Source organism: Marmota flaviventris, chromosome 11, assembly GCF_047511675.1.
Source record: "Marmota flaviventris isolate mMarFla1 chromosome 11, mMarFla1.hap1, whole genome shotgun sequence".
NCBI classification, from domain to species: domain Eukaryota; kingdom Metazoa; phylum Chordata; class Mammalia; order Rodentia; family Sciuridae; genus Marmota; species Marmota flaviventris.
Window position 1 is genome coordinate 56394987 of NC_092508.1, and position 14797 is coordinate 56409783.

At 31.6% G+C, this 14797-nt stretch overlaps 1 protein-coding gene across 2 annotated transcripts in view; it reads right to left on the minus strand.

Annotated features, from left to right (window-relative positions):
- Positions 1-14797, minus strand: part of Mtx2 (metaxin 2) — a 64499-nt gene that overhangs the window by 22700 nt on the left and 27002 nt on the right. For both annotated transcript variants that reach the window (XR_011709104.1, XM_071619041.1), the window contains exons 2-3: positions 9943-9990; positions 8914-8960 (exon numbers count right to left, since the gene is read on the minus strand). Coding sequence is in view for 1 of the 2 variants with exons in the window: in XM_071619041.1 (XP_071475142.1) it covers positions 8914-8960; positions 9943-9990 (95 nt within the window). In the remaining variant the exon portion in view is untranslated. The remainder of the gene's footprint in view (positions 1-8913; positions 8961-9942; positions 9991-14797) is intronic.

The window sequence follows — 14797 nt, forward strand, 5'->3', positions numbered from 1 at the left end:
CACACACAAACACAAATACACACACATGAATGTACACAGTATCTGACTTTTAAGACCCTGAAATTTAATAAGCTTTAACACATTTAATAAATTAATTAAATTCTTTTTTTAATTTTACTTTTTTTAGATATTTTTTTAAGGTGGACCCAATGTTTTTTTTTTTTTTAATGTGGTGCTGAGGATCGAACCCAGTACCTCACGCATGCCAGGAGAGCACACAACCACTTGAGCCACATCCCCAACCCCTAATTAAATTCTTTTTAAAAAAATATTTATTTTTTAGAAGTAGTTGGACACAATACTTAAGTCCATTGAGTGTCAGCCAAAGAGTGGGATATTATTTGTTTTTTTATATGGTGCTGAGGATTGAACACAGGGCCTCGCACCTGCTAGGAGAGTGCTCTACCGCTGAGCCACAACCCCAGTCTATAGTTGAATTATATTAAGGAATCTCGGCAATCTTTAAAAAAAAAAAAACTACTGAAATAACAGTGGAGAAGTAGAAATGGTATAAGTCCAGAAAGACACAAAGAATGGGAGAAAAAACAAAAGCAGACTAGACAAGTCAACCCATTTTTGTAAGATGGAAAGCTGATTTACTGGAGCAAAGGAAACTGAAACCTAAGAGCTTACAGAGGAGAAAAATCAATACATTCACATAACAGAAACAAAGATTCCAAACTTGGAGGCACCAGGCAGCACAAAAAGCAGAGGAAAGGCATGGGACTACAAACATAAGGATGGATGAAGGTTTGTTTAAGCGACAGGTGATCAGCCCTCCCTTAATCTATGCAGGAGACAGAGGTTTATTCTTTGGAGAAATAATTAGAGATTCCTAATTCAAGGATCCAAGCAGAGAATAAGGAACTGGGTAAGGTGTCACATGGAAAAGACAAAGGTTAAGCCTAAGTGTACATATTAACTGAAGAGATCCTAGTTATCACTCTCCCTTTTCAGCTCCCAAACACAGGATATCTCTCCGGAGGGGAAAAAAAAAGAAAGATACTCTAAATACTGAAATACTGACAATTTTAGTGCAGCTCAGGGTATGAGCAGACAATAAAAATGGCAGCTCAGTGTTTAAATAGAATAATTCTTGTAATCCAAGACCCTAATACAATTATCAGGGGCATAGCTGGCACTCAAAGAACTGGAGATTAAAAGAAAAATTATTTTTTCCTAAGTTCTATAATGAATGTTTTAAAATTGTTATTTATAGACTAAAACAATATTACCAACTAAGAAAAATAGCAGCAACAAAAAAATTTAATTCTTATGATAAGCTAAATAATAGATGGTAGGGACACAAAATTTAGTCATTTCATTTTGGTTAACAGAAACTCAATATTGAATCATTTATCAATAAGCAACACCAACTATCTTCTTTCCTTTTCTTTTTGGAGCAGGGGAGGGAACCCAGGGCCTCAAGCATGCTAGGCAAGTGCTCTAATGAGCTAAACACCCAGCCCCTTCTTTCTTCTTCTTTATTTCAAGAACAAATGAACAATTGTCTTACAAGTTAAATACAGAACAATTCTCTTCAATTGCATATAAGAAATAAAACCAGCACAATGTGCCAATAAAAGTGTTAAAATAATTCAACATGTTTGAAATTGTCCTTAATAAAATTTTAAGAGTGGATGCTTTACTGACCAATCCTATGGAATTTAAGGTATGTAAGTCACATTAACAAAGTCACTCAAATTCTAGAAAGAACACAATCCATTTTCAGCCAACCAGGTAAAACTATACTTAAACTCGGGTTTTCTTCTTTTTGGAAAAAGCTTTTATTCATTTCATAATTTAATCTGAAATATTTTATGTAAAAATTCACTAAGGACAATTGTCAAGCATGCAATGCCATTCTTAGGGTAAAAAATGAAAACGATACTGAATTTTAATTCATGTCCTGTTTCACCAGACACAAAAGAAAATCTGTGACAACTGAAGAATTATTTTCCACCTTACTGAAGAAGCATGTTTTAAAATTAAAAACCATGAACAAATCTATCTACAAAATAATTCGTTTTTATATCAAACAGCTGCAGACCCTATAATTGAAATAATGTATCTAAGGTTACAAATGAAAAGTGTTAGGTATCATTCTTGAAGTGACAGATTAAGTTCCTAATCCAGTTACAGTAATAGCCATATTTGTAGTTTAACATAAATTAAGACCTTAATTATATTTGTGACTATTTTAAACAAAATAACAAATTCCTTTGTACCTGTGAATGTAATTTATAGCAAAGCCAGGTTCATTTTCCAAACCAATCTATTTCACACTGCAGAAGTACTCTGGTATAATGACATAATGTGATTCTTGTAGAATGTTGAAAGAGTGGATTCACTAAATGCACAGAAGAGGTTTGAAGATAAATGAAGATGCTATTCATTCAAGGGTAATTTCATCTTAGAACTATATGAAAGATGTTTCACTCACACAGGGTAGTGTATGGCCTCAAATTTAAGTATATTTTCAGCTCGAATATAATGCTGCTAGATGGATTATGTTCATACTATATATCTAATAATGAAGAATTCTAGGCTTTTTATGTTTAATAACAGAATTGTATTTTTTTCATCTTACCACTATGTCTTTATTGTTCTGTATAACAGCAACCAATTTTAAAATTCTGCTTGCTATTTACTTTTTTTAAAAGTATACAAGTTGTATACTAACTTATAATCTTTCAGAATTACAGGAATGTGTATTTTTGCTAAGTTAAATAAATATTTATATTAGCAGACTATTACCCTGTATAACTATTTTGCATTATTTCACTAATTAGTAAAATGACAACTCAACCACCTATTTCTTACATTATGATACTTACATTATTTTGAATATAAAATACTTCACTTCCTCAAATCCTACAAGTTTAAATGTTTTACATATACCATTTGTTAATGTGTTGAGAGACTAATATTAATACTGAGATTTTTTTAACCTACTAAATTCTGATTTTGTTATTTTTTATAAACATCACATTTCATATATTTAAATCATGCCAATTGCTAGAAGCATAACCATCAAAATGCTTTAATACTTCCGGTATAAAAACAATAATATAAAATAGGACAATTAATCAGATGAATTTAAATTCAGTGATAGCAGCCTCCACTTTGTTCATTTAGAACACTAAAAAGGATTTTAAAGTCCCCTATCTAAAAAATGTTCACTACATTCTCTTTCCTTAGTTTCCCTTTCCTCCTCCCAACTCTGAACATAAACACAGATGTCTCATTTTACAGGATGATCAAAGTGAAAGAGTGAATAAACTTAAAAACCTAAAAATTTTTACAGTTTATGAAATTTTAAGGAAGTTCTATCAATATTTTAAATAATTTCCACAAAACACTATTCTGTTAATTCTCTATTAAAATATACCCATTGGCATCATCCTACCTGTATTTATATCAGGTTTAAACTGACCCTTCAAATGACATATAACCCGGAACAACTTTTTTTTTAAAGGAAAATTGTACATAACTGAATTGAAAACTCAAAAATCTTTTCCTCTAAAAATTTCAGGTAGGCTGTCTATTGTGACCATCTGAATGACTTGACAAGTTGAGAGCAGCTTATTTTCATACTCACAGTTATTTCTCCAATGCAACAACCGACCTGCAGGCCCAAAGGAGAGATACTCCTTCCTCTGCTCATCCCCAAACACTACATTAGAATACCATTTAACCACTAATTAACATGTCCACCTAAAAAGCATCACTTGCTAAAAGGGAAAAGCAAGGGTCAGCTAAATATTTATCAGCCAACCTGACATTTAAGTGTTATAGTACAGCATTAATGGCGCCTTCAAAAACGCTGACTTTTTAAAAATGATGTAACACATTCAACACCAAGTAGGGTTTTTCCCTGCTGTTGTCATGTTTCATTTTTAGAGATGGAGTATTTATTCAAAAAGGATAAGGGAAAATAAAAATATTAAATATAACAGGGATATTCACTTCATTCTGAGCTTAAATGTTATTCTTGAAGTAAAAATATTTTTCATGTAGCATTCTTATAATGATCATCAGTTTAAGACACTGTCTAAAAAATACTAGAAAGTAACATTTTATTAACAATGTTCACAAAATAAGTACATAAATCTTTAGTCAAAATAGGTAGGTACTAATTCACATCTTACATTGCTATAGCTTTCACTTCTTTCTACAGAATTTCTCCTTTATTACCCAACTTGAGCTTCATAATAACATAATATAGTTAAGACTACCTTTATCTCATTTCAAAAATATAAAAGCTAAGACAAGTTATCTTTCATATTTTAATAAAAACTATAAAATTTAAGACACATTTGTTGGGAAATGTCAAAAATAATGTGATTAAATGTTCACTTATTATTGGGTAAAAATCCAAAGATCTTCACCACTGGACTAGTCTAATATGCATCAAAGTGTTGTGTGTGTGGGCTGTCAACTCAGACTCCCTAGCTTTGCATTTCAGTTCTGCCAAGTACAGCCCATATAACTTTGGGCAAATCATTTCACCTCTCCACCTTACTTTCCTAATGTGTGGGGAAATTGGAATAATAAAAATACCTAACTCCTAAGATTGCTATAAGAGAGGATTATCCATGATACTTATACTATATACCACCCTACTTCATACAGTTGTTGTAAGGATTAAATAAATTAACAAGAACTTTAGGTGCTCAACACAGTAATAAGTACATGTAGCATTCACCAATGCTGTTATTTTCTGTTTACCTCCACAATTTGTGGACTCCTATGGCCTTAGGCAGAGCACCTCTGAGTTTTAGCTTCCACATCTTTAAAATGAGATTAAGAATGCAACTCTACAGTAGGATGTTGGTAAGGATTAGATGCAATACTCTATATAAATGATCTCCATAGAGAGCATTTTACAATAAAAGCATTTAGTAAATATTAAATTTTAAAACCAAACCTTATTCAATATTATTAAAATAACATGCTACTTGAATTAAAGCATTCAATATTAACATCGTTAAGGTATGGCATAAAAGAATGATTACAAAAATTTTAATGCTCATACAAATACAAATATGTCCCCCAGAAATCTTATATATGACATTTACTCTCAATTACTTTAGTGTTTTTTTAGGAATTGTCAAGCCCACAAGTTCTATTCCTCTTGCTGAAATTCATTATGTGTTTTTCTGTGGAAGAATCAAGAGAAAAGGAAATAATGACCTACATTCTTTTGTATTTACAATACACCAAGCATTTTTCCAAGTGTTTTACACATTATGTATTCAATCCTCATAACCCAATGGGACAGCATCTACTATATCTCCATTTTACAGATTAGGAAACTTGAAATAAACAGTCCTATTTACGGTCAGCTGTATTTGGAAAAGAAACTAATTGCCTACATTCCATTTGTGGAATCTGCTATAAAAGCAAATACAGACTTCAAAAGTTCTTAAAAAGCCTTTTTTGTAGAAAACTTACAAAGTTCACCTGTATTTGCTCTTTACACCTGCACTCTTTAATATAAGAGTCATCGGCTACACAAGGCTACTAAGCACTTGCAATGTGCCTAAGGATGCACATGTGCCATAGCATAAAATAACATCAGATTTTGAACTTTATATGAAAAAATGTAAAATATAAACATTGTATTGATTACATGATAAAATATTATTTTGATGAAATGGGTTAAATAAAATACATTATTAAAATTAACTTCACCTGTTTCTTTTATTTTTTTAAATAGGGATACTTTAAATATTTTTAAAATCTTCTGTTAAGAGACGGAGTAATGGAAAATTATTATCAAAGTTATTTTCCCAATCAATATAAGCTTCAAAATCAAATTATTATAGAATAGAAAACTTCTTGTTCTTTTTTTCTTGTATGTGCATGTATGCAGTATTACACATACATACAAACATGCACATAGCTCACAGAAGCCATAGGAACATACTATATAATACTTCACTATATTCAGTATACAAGGTGACATGACCAAATAACATTTCAGATAAAATCAATACTTTGTAGATGAGGGAAGGAAAGCAAAACTAAGGGCAATAGTCATAGGGGAAAAGATTTTTTTTTTCTTTTAAACTGAAAACATAAAGGTTCCTTTAACTAAAAAAAAGCTAAGCATTTAGCTTCAAGGATATAATAAATACCAAGTCTAGGAGGGAAATAAAATTTAAATTCCCTGGCTTAACTTGCAGACTATTAAAATATCTGTTTGATATTTGGTATCTTATAGAAAATATTCAGTTTATGGATACCTGTCATATTGTGTTGATCAGCTTTATACATCAAGCAAGAAGCCTTTAAATGATTCTTCTAAACGGATGCTGATCCACTATATAGAAGAAAATTGCTCTATAAAGTTTACATCAGATATGTGGAAAAGTCACATTTATAGTCATGGCTACTATCAGCTGTCAAGCCAAAGAATATTGAAGAAAACTAAGAATTTTAATATATGCTGGTTAATTTATCATCTAAGTGACATATGTAGGATAAAAAAAAGAAATGGTTAAGCAAAATTCTGCATTTTAAAAGATCCTTTTTCTGTTTTATTTTTAATTGCAACAATTAGAGAAACTATAATAAGAAAACAAATTAATAAGAACTACAAAAATACAATTGATGAAGTACATACTAGATGTCTTTTTTCCTCCCCTTCCCTAGAATATTAAAATGTTAATTTAAAAAAAATTTAATTGTACATAGCACAATTTATTTATTTAGTGCTAAGGATCAAACCCAGTACTGCACACATACAAGGCAAGCATTGCATTCTACTGCTGAGCCACAACCCCAGCCCCTAAAATGTTAATTTTTAAAAGTGATAATATATTTATATCTTGCTTTGTACTAGAAACTGGTTAAAATATCTATTCTAGGGCTCTTCAACCTTGACACTATTTACATTCGGGGTTGTGCACCGTAGGACGGTTAGCAGCAACCTTTTGTGGGGGTTAAAAAGCTCCCCAGTTGAGAAACATGATTAGTCTATTCCTACCTACAATGCCTTCCTTTGGGTAAAAACTACTTTAGTTCTTCCTAAATTACTATTAGGTTTAGGGCTCTTCATACAGATTCCCAGATAGCTTGAGGAGGGAGATCATAAACCTGTGAAACCACATGCAGAATAGCCTGGGTATATTTTTATTTCTATGTGTGCAGTGGGGTGTTTTCTGGGAAAATGTTCTATAACTTTTGTTAAATCCTGAAAGAGTTATCCCCAAAATGGCAACTGATAAAGGGTTAAGAATCAGTGTTTCAACTAAAATATTCACTCCCCAAAAGCTTTTCAAAAACATAAACATTGAAAATACTATTTTATACACATCAAATAATTATTTGTGCTGTCACTTATTAAGCAAGACTGCTTTCACCACACTTAGAAACCATTCACACAACAAACATTCACTGAGTACATTCTATATGATAGGCAACTGTTATTGCACATGAGAGCTCAACTTGAAATTCCATCTCTCACAACAACAAAAAAAGGGTGGGGGTAATAAGCAGCACTAAAAAAAAAAAAAATAAGCAGCACTATAACATCTGTAATTCTGTAGATGAGGGAAGGAAAGCAAAACTAAGGGCAATAGTCACAGGGGAAAAGATTTTTATCAAAATCAAAAGTTAACATAAGGGATGGGGCTGTAGCTCAGTGGCAGAGCATTTGCCTAGCATGCATGAGGCACTGGGTTCGATCCTTAGCACCTCTTTCCATCTACAACTACAATTTTTTTTAAAAAAGTTAACATAAAAACTAGTTATAATATTAATAACAAAAGACAATGCATATTCCTGGTAAAAAAGAATATATAAAACAAATCAAAAAGAAAGTTAAAAGATAATTATACTAATACTGTCCAGCCACATTTCTCTCCATCTTTCCCTTCCTTCCCTGCCTTAAAACAAAGATGTACTGAATGCCATACTGTTATACTGTCATACTGAATGACACTGTTATTAAGCCTAAAGGATATGAAGTTGAATAAAAAATATAAAAGAGATAACCTAAAAATCAGTATTTAGCATTATGTCTAGAACACAAGAAAAGCTTTGACAGTTACTTTCCTACCCTTTCTTTCTGTGCTCAAGGAGGCTCAGTCTCACTTCCAATAAATGTCACCTCTTAAGATTTCCCTTGAGTTATCTTTTAGGTGTTACACAATAAAATCCTCTTTGTTATTCAAACTATATAAACCAAGTAGATAAAAGCTAAATGTGTAAAATGTTTTTACAACTATAATTCTATAATCTACACAGATAATTCTTTTTATTAAGTAAATAATCCCCCAAGTATTTTAATCTTCCTATAGTTCAAAGTTTACAGAGCCACTAATCTTTTTTGGATTACAAAACTGTGATTATACAACCTGAAGAGCTACTGAATTCAATAAGTGGTTTGGGGATAATAAACACACATGTAATCAATAAATACATATGGAGCAGCTACAAAAGAACATGTCTATTTTAAGATTACCAAACAGATTAAGGCTAAAATGAGTACAAAGAGCAGAATGATGCTTAAAAATATGTAGTAAATAAATCTTTACAAATAAATTAGAAAATAATTCTGTTCCAAAATAAAATTCTATCCCCAAATAATCAATACAATCGTATCTAATCCAAAGCAAAACAACTGCTTAAGACACAGAATGTGACTAACACTTAACAATGACTTTGTGTAAAAGAACAAGTAATGAAGATTTTTATTTTATATCTGAACAACAATTAACTGATTAATATTATATAGTAAAATGACACTTCACAGGGAAGCAATGATATACTGATAAGAGTAAATCACACAGAAAAATTTTAAGTATTTAATATTAGATTTTCTTGAGGGGAAAAAAATAATTGCAACTCCAAATTACACAAATCATTTAGAGGGTTAAAAATACATATTATTTACATATTTACCTGCACAGCAAGAGAAGCTGCATTGTCAGAAAGCAAAATTTGCTCCCCTGTGGAAATACAAGGAAAGACCTCATTCAAAATTAACTGCTAAACAAGCAAAGAATACTTATAATATTCTTATTTTTAAGAACTATTCCTATTTTAAAAAGAAAAGGTATAGTCTACATTGAAGTGAACATGAAATTCTACATCAATGTTGTGTAATCAAAATTTTGACTGTTATACTATATAAATAATAAAATAGGACTATTTCCTCTGAAACTATATGATCACTTATCTCATTTTATCAGCAATATGTAATTAAAATAGCTCCTTTAAGAATAAATTCATTTCTAAGTATTCAAGAAATATCCCCCTTCTTTTCATTAAAATTAAGTAAAATAGTATCTATTCAAATCTTTCTAGTTAAAAGTAAAAGCATTCACAATCATATAAAACCAGCTTGCAGTTAATATTGCACAGTGTGTCTAGGTCTGTCACACAAAAGAAAGATGACAAGTTCGCTGCAATAAAAATTCCATGCTTAGAAGACTAGGGCTGCTGCCTATTAGTCTTCATTACTTTGCAGTCTTCTGACAACTGTAGCAGGCTGCTGAGCCCCAAATGGGGTCCATAATGTGATCTGATGATATATGAAGAGCTGCTAAAGGGAGCCTGAACCATCCTAGCCTATACATTTTAACAGTTCCTTTTTACTGAGAGCCCACTTTACCACAGGACTTCAAAAAACTGCTGTCTCAGCTATTGGTGCAGTAAATCTGCCAACTGCTCCTGCAACCACATCATTTTACATTGCCTACAGCAGCCAATATAATGAGTCAATAATAAACCAAGGACCTTATAGGCCATGAATAGTTGGTTTACACAGGCAGATACAAGTTTAGGTAAAACCTCCTAGACAAATTATACAAGAGAATCCCTCCTTTACGTTTCATGTTCTCTTTGTATTGAATTACATTAGTGAGGATTTTTTTTTTGTAATAAATATATTTGGATACAAAAATCACTCAATTGTGATTAAGAACCTACCTTTCAGTTGCTGATATAATGTAGCATTTTCTGGCCAAGGTTCTGTAGCTGAAGAAACAAAGCAATGATAATTAGACATATAGGGCAAACAAAATATCAGTCATCTACCAAATTAGTAAGTATTTTCATTGGCCTATAGCATTAAAGTCAATTACTAAGACTACCTTATAATATGGCACCTAATCATATATCTTAGATTCTATAGTACCTGTCTAAGTAGGCAAGATCCTTTTAAATGCATGCTTACTTATTATTTGGTGATAGTTTGTTTTTGTTTTTTATGGGGAGAAACAGGCAGACACCATGCCCAATCAAAAATGAATCTGAAAAATAAATTCCTTTACCTTCCTTTAAAAATTTACACCCAAAATGTTGCTCAAACATATAAAAAGATATTGATGTCTGACTCACTATAAAAAAAAGATAGTGAAACAATATTTATGATAATTTACAAAGTGAATTTTCAAGCAACACTATATGAATCAAATACATCTGTATCAGGTTGTCTATCTCTTCCTTTAAGCTGGTAGATTTAAAAATACAAAGGAACCCTATTATATCTAGAACATTTCATTGCTTTGACTCTGCCACCACTATCCCACAAAAACAATTAAATGAGAGTTGTGTGGTGAAGCAGGAAGCACCTACAATGTGAAATAAAGCCAATAAAGCTAATTTTAGGCCTGAAGTAAAGCCTGACCTTGACCCTTAGTCTCTCATTTAGAGAAGATTCCAAGATTCCAGCTACAAAGAAAATATCAGTAACCTACCAGTACTGGGGAAAAGCACTAGATTTGAATTTTGTCTCATCAACTGCACTTAAGAAGCAGTGACTCCACTGACAGAATATACAAGATTATTATACAAGAACATCATTTGTTGAAGTCTTCTTTGTAAAAAACACAAAACAACAAAACCATTGATTCTTTTTTCTTTTTTAATCACGGATTCTAATACAGTAACTACATTTGCCCTCAGCAAGAAAGTAAATTAAATATATGCAACTTGATAATAATAGGTATCTTTTTATTGTATTTATATTAATCCAATCTGTGACATAGCAACAAATAATTTTTCATATATAATTATGGCTTTTTAAAAGAAATTTGTACATATAAAGCATTTTTTATTGTTCACTAAAGAGGAAGCACAGAACAGATATCCTTTAATTTGCTTTTATTATGTTTAAGAATAAAAAGAAAAACAGTAGTATTAGTAAATACTAAAAATCTAACTTTTGGCTTGATTTGAGCTATACAAAATTAAGTTCATACTTAACGATAATACCGTGAAATCGTCAAGCAAAAATGGACCATACATAGTTCTGTATGCTGTTACCTACAATATTACAAGTTACTGGACTTCAATATACAAACCAAAAGCAGTGAAACTAAATATTAATTTTACTGTAAACATTTTAACAAAGTAAAATTTCAATAAGAACCCAATTAACCTGTATAGCACAGTTTTTAAAATAAAAGTCACGGAAACAAAAACAAGCTGATATCAGCGAATTACTCAAAAGTAACCTTTTAGGATAAATTGTATGGTAAGCATACCTCTACCATTTACATCTCTACTAGAAACAAAACAATGATGTTAATTCTTTATAGGTTCCTAAATCATCAAAGATTCAATTATATGCATTATATTAATCTCATTAAATCAATAAAGCATAGAAATTTATAAAAATTTCAAAGAATAAATATTAAAACTAAGTTCCTGGAGGCAATACATGTGTCTTATGTATCTGCGTAAGGCACAGTGTACCTGCTTTGCATACAGTTGGTATTCATTAATTGTGTGTGAAAAGAAAGAAAAGGAATATTTGACTGTAGCTATCATTTCATTCCCTAAACATTTTGGCTATTCAAAGTTTTACCCAGTTTAATTTTATCATCTCTGTTAATAGGGTCAACTTTATATACTTTGTATACTCTGGTAATTTTAATTTTTGTTTAGCTATTTTGTGTATATACAGAGAAGGATAAATATTTTCAAAACAATGGAATAAGATACACTTAGCATCTTAGATATGATAAATAAGAAGCTACCCCACTATTTTGTAACAGAAGCTCTCATATGAACAGCAAAAAAAAAAATTTCACCACTACCTCCATGAATTCTTCAAATCTAATCCAACAACATATATCAAAGTAATATAAATTTTGCAACATGAATGCAAATAAAACTAAAGAAGCTGCCTACAAATACCAAAAGCTACTTCCTAAGAACCTAAAGCTGGAAAATAGGGTAAAGGGGGTAAACGTTTTGCTTGATCCAAGATATAAACATGTTTTCACCCATAAATAACTGAAAATAAATTTTTAGAAAGCAACTCTACCAAAAAATTTGGTGTTTTATTTATAAATGGAAACTATCATTTAAAGAGAGAAGGCAAGTAGACTGACACAAATCTATATAACCATGCTATTTTACTAGTTAGGAATTCTAGAGTATCATGGATCATAGATAATAAATGTTAAAGAACAAAATGGCCAGCTGCCCATCTCACCCATTAAGCTCTCAGAATATACAATATCACTGATTTTAGAGCACTGTCTATGTGTACAAGCTTAAATAATTACATTTAAAGCATGATATGGGAAAAGAAATCACTAGTATGTTATTTTGTAAGAGTGCCAAAAGTGAAAATCCCTAGTTGGGTGGCCTGGCAATGGATCTACAAATCACCTTATGAAGGTGTCATTCTAGAAAATAAACTCTACAACTGTCTTCAGAAGTATGAATCATAAACATTTTATCCACACAAAACACAAAGCCTACTCTTGGTATGGATAATACTAATTAAAGCCTTTTATTGTGAGCACCTATTAACAAAAAATGAAGTCGAAAACGACAACTTCTTTCCCCTCCTCTCTTTCCCAAGGTAAAGCAAGTAAATATCCCCACCCCTCGGCTCCTGAGCATGTATAAAAGGGAAATTTAAACTTTTTAATCATGGTTCTGACAACAGATATTTAAAATATCTGTAGTATTTTTGAAAAGAAAAGTTGTTTTCAAATAATTAAAAAACATTTTCATCTTTTATTAATTTTTCTTCAGTTGACCTAGAATGTTTTAGAAACTAAAAACTACTTTAATAGTAAATAAAATTTCATGATTCACCTACCCTATCCATTTTCAACTTCTACTACCAAAAGAACTCCCTGATGTGAAATGCTGTTTCAAACATGCCTTAGGGAAGGCACAGGCTTAGAATAATCACAGAAGATCAGGCTGAAAATTTCTGAAAAAGAGGTTGGTAAGAAGTAGAAGTGGGCTGGGCTGTGGCTCAGCAGTAGAGCATGAGGCACTGGGTTCAATCCCGGGCACCACATAAAAAAAATAAACAAATAAAATAAAGGTACTGTGCCCATCTACAACTGAAAAAAAATATTTTAAAAAGAAAATAAAGAAATGGAAGTTGGGGGAGAAAGTTTTCCAATACTATCAAGAATCAAGTTACTAGTATTATTAGCACACCACAAGTAAACTTTATGCTTAAGACACACTGGTAATTATATGTGGTTCTTGAAATAAAGGCCAAAATCTTTGACACTATCTATCAAGTTCTACTTGGCTTTACACATCACCCTTTCTACTTCATCTCACTCACACCCTCCTCAACCCTCCACAACCCTCCACTCCCTGCACTCCAGCCACGCTGGCCTTCATCCAATTTCTGAATACACCACAATCCTTCCTGCCCTGAGACTCATTTATCTTATTTTCTTTGCCTAGAGCAATCTTCTTGTTTCATCACATCTCAGCTCAAACATTACTTCTTCAGGTAGAACCAGGTTCATGGATACGTAACCTGCACAGTTCACAGAACCAACACTTAAAAGGGTCCCATGCTTGTAAAGTGTTCTGCTTTCAGCCTAGGAAGTCTTAGTAATTTTTTGAACAAGAGGTCTCAAATTTTCATCTTGCACTGGGCACTAAAAATTATGTAGCTGGTCCCATGCCCACAAGTTTTCACTGACCTCCCTGAATGGTCCAAATACTCCCTTTACACAAACACACACACCACTTCGTACCACTTATCTCAGTCAACATTTTTGCGATATGAGTGATGGTTTATCTCCACCACCAGAAAATAAGCACTGTGAATTCAGCTTTCATGTCTTGAGTTTTACTTACCATTTCATCCCCATAACCTAGCATTAGTAAATACTGACTGAATAAATGTTCATTTTTATTATTATTCCCATTTAGGTTGGGAATGAAGAAGGGAAGAAAAAAATATTGCAAGGCAAAACATAAAAAGCAAAAGAAACTTTAACCAGACAACTTTAATACTACAACCAACAATACAAGTTTAAAAATATTGAACAGCTGTCTAAAAACTGTTGGAACTTAAGATCTCAATTTATTTAACCTCCTATTTTATTTTTTGGTCTAATTTCTTGATATTATATATGGTACACACACACACATGCATACACACACACACACACACACACACACACACACATATATATATATATATATATACATACATACATACACTCAGGAATTAGCAATCATTTAATTTCTAAATGTATTTGGGCCCACAGGCGCAAACACTTTATTAATAGGGACATGAAATTTTTAAAAATGGTGAACCCTAGGTTAGAGTCATAGGATAAAGAAAACAGAACACTGGGGTGTTTTGTCATGTTAAAAGGGTCTTAACTATAAGGCTTAGGAGTGGTCCAACAATAATATCTAATGAAAACTATACATTTGATTCAAAACACCAGTTTTAGGGTTAGAAATGCATTACCAATTTATAGATAATTTCTTCCTGTACTTCAAAGGATTGTCTTGTATACTATAGGGTACACACACTCCACACTAATTTGGAGAA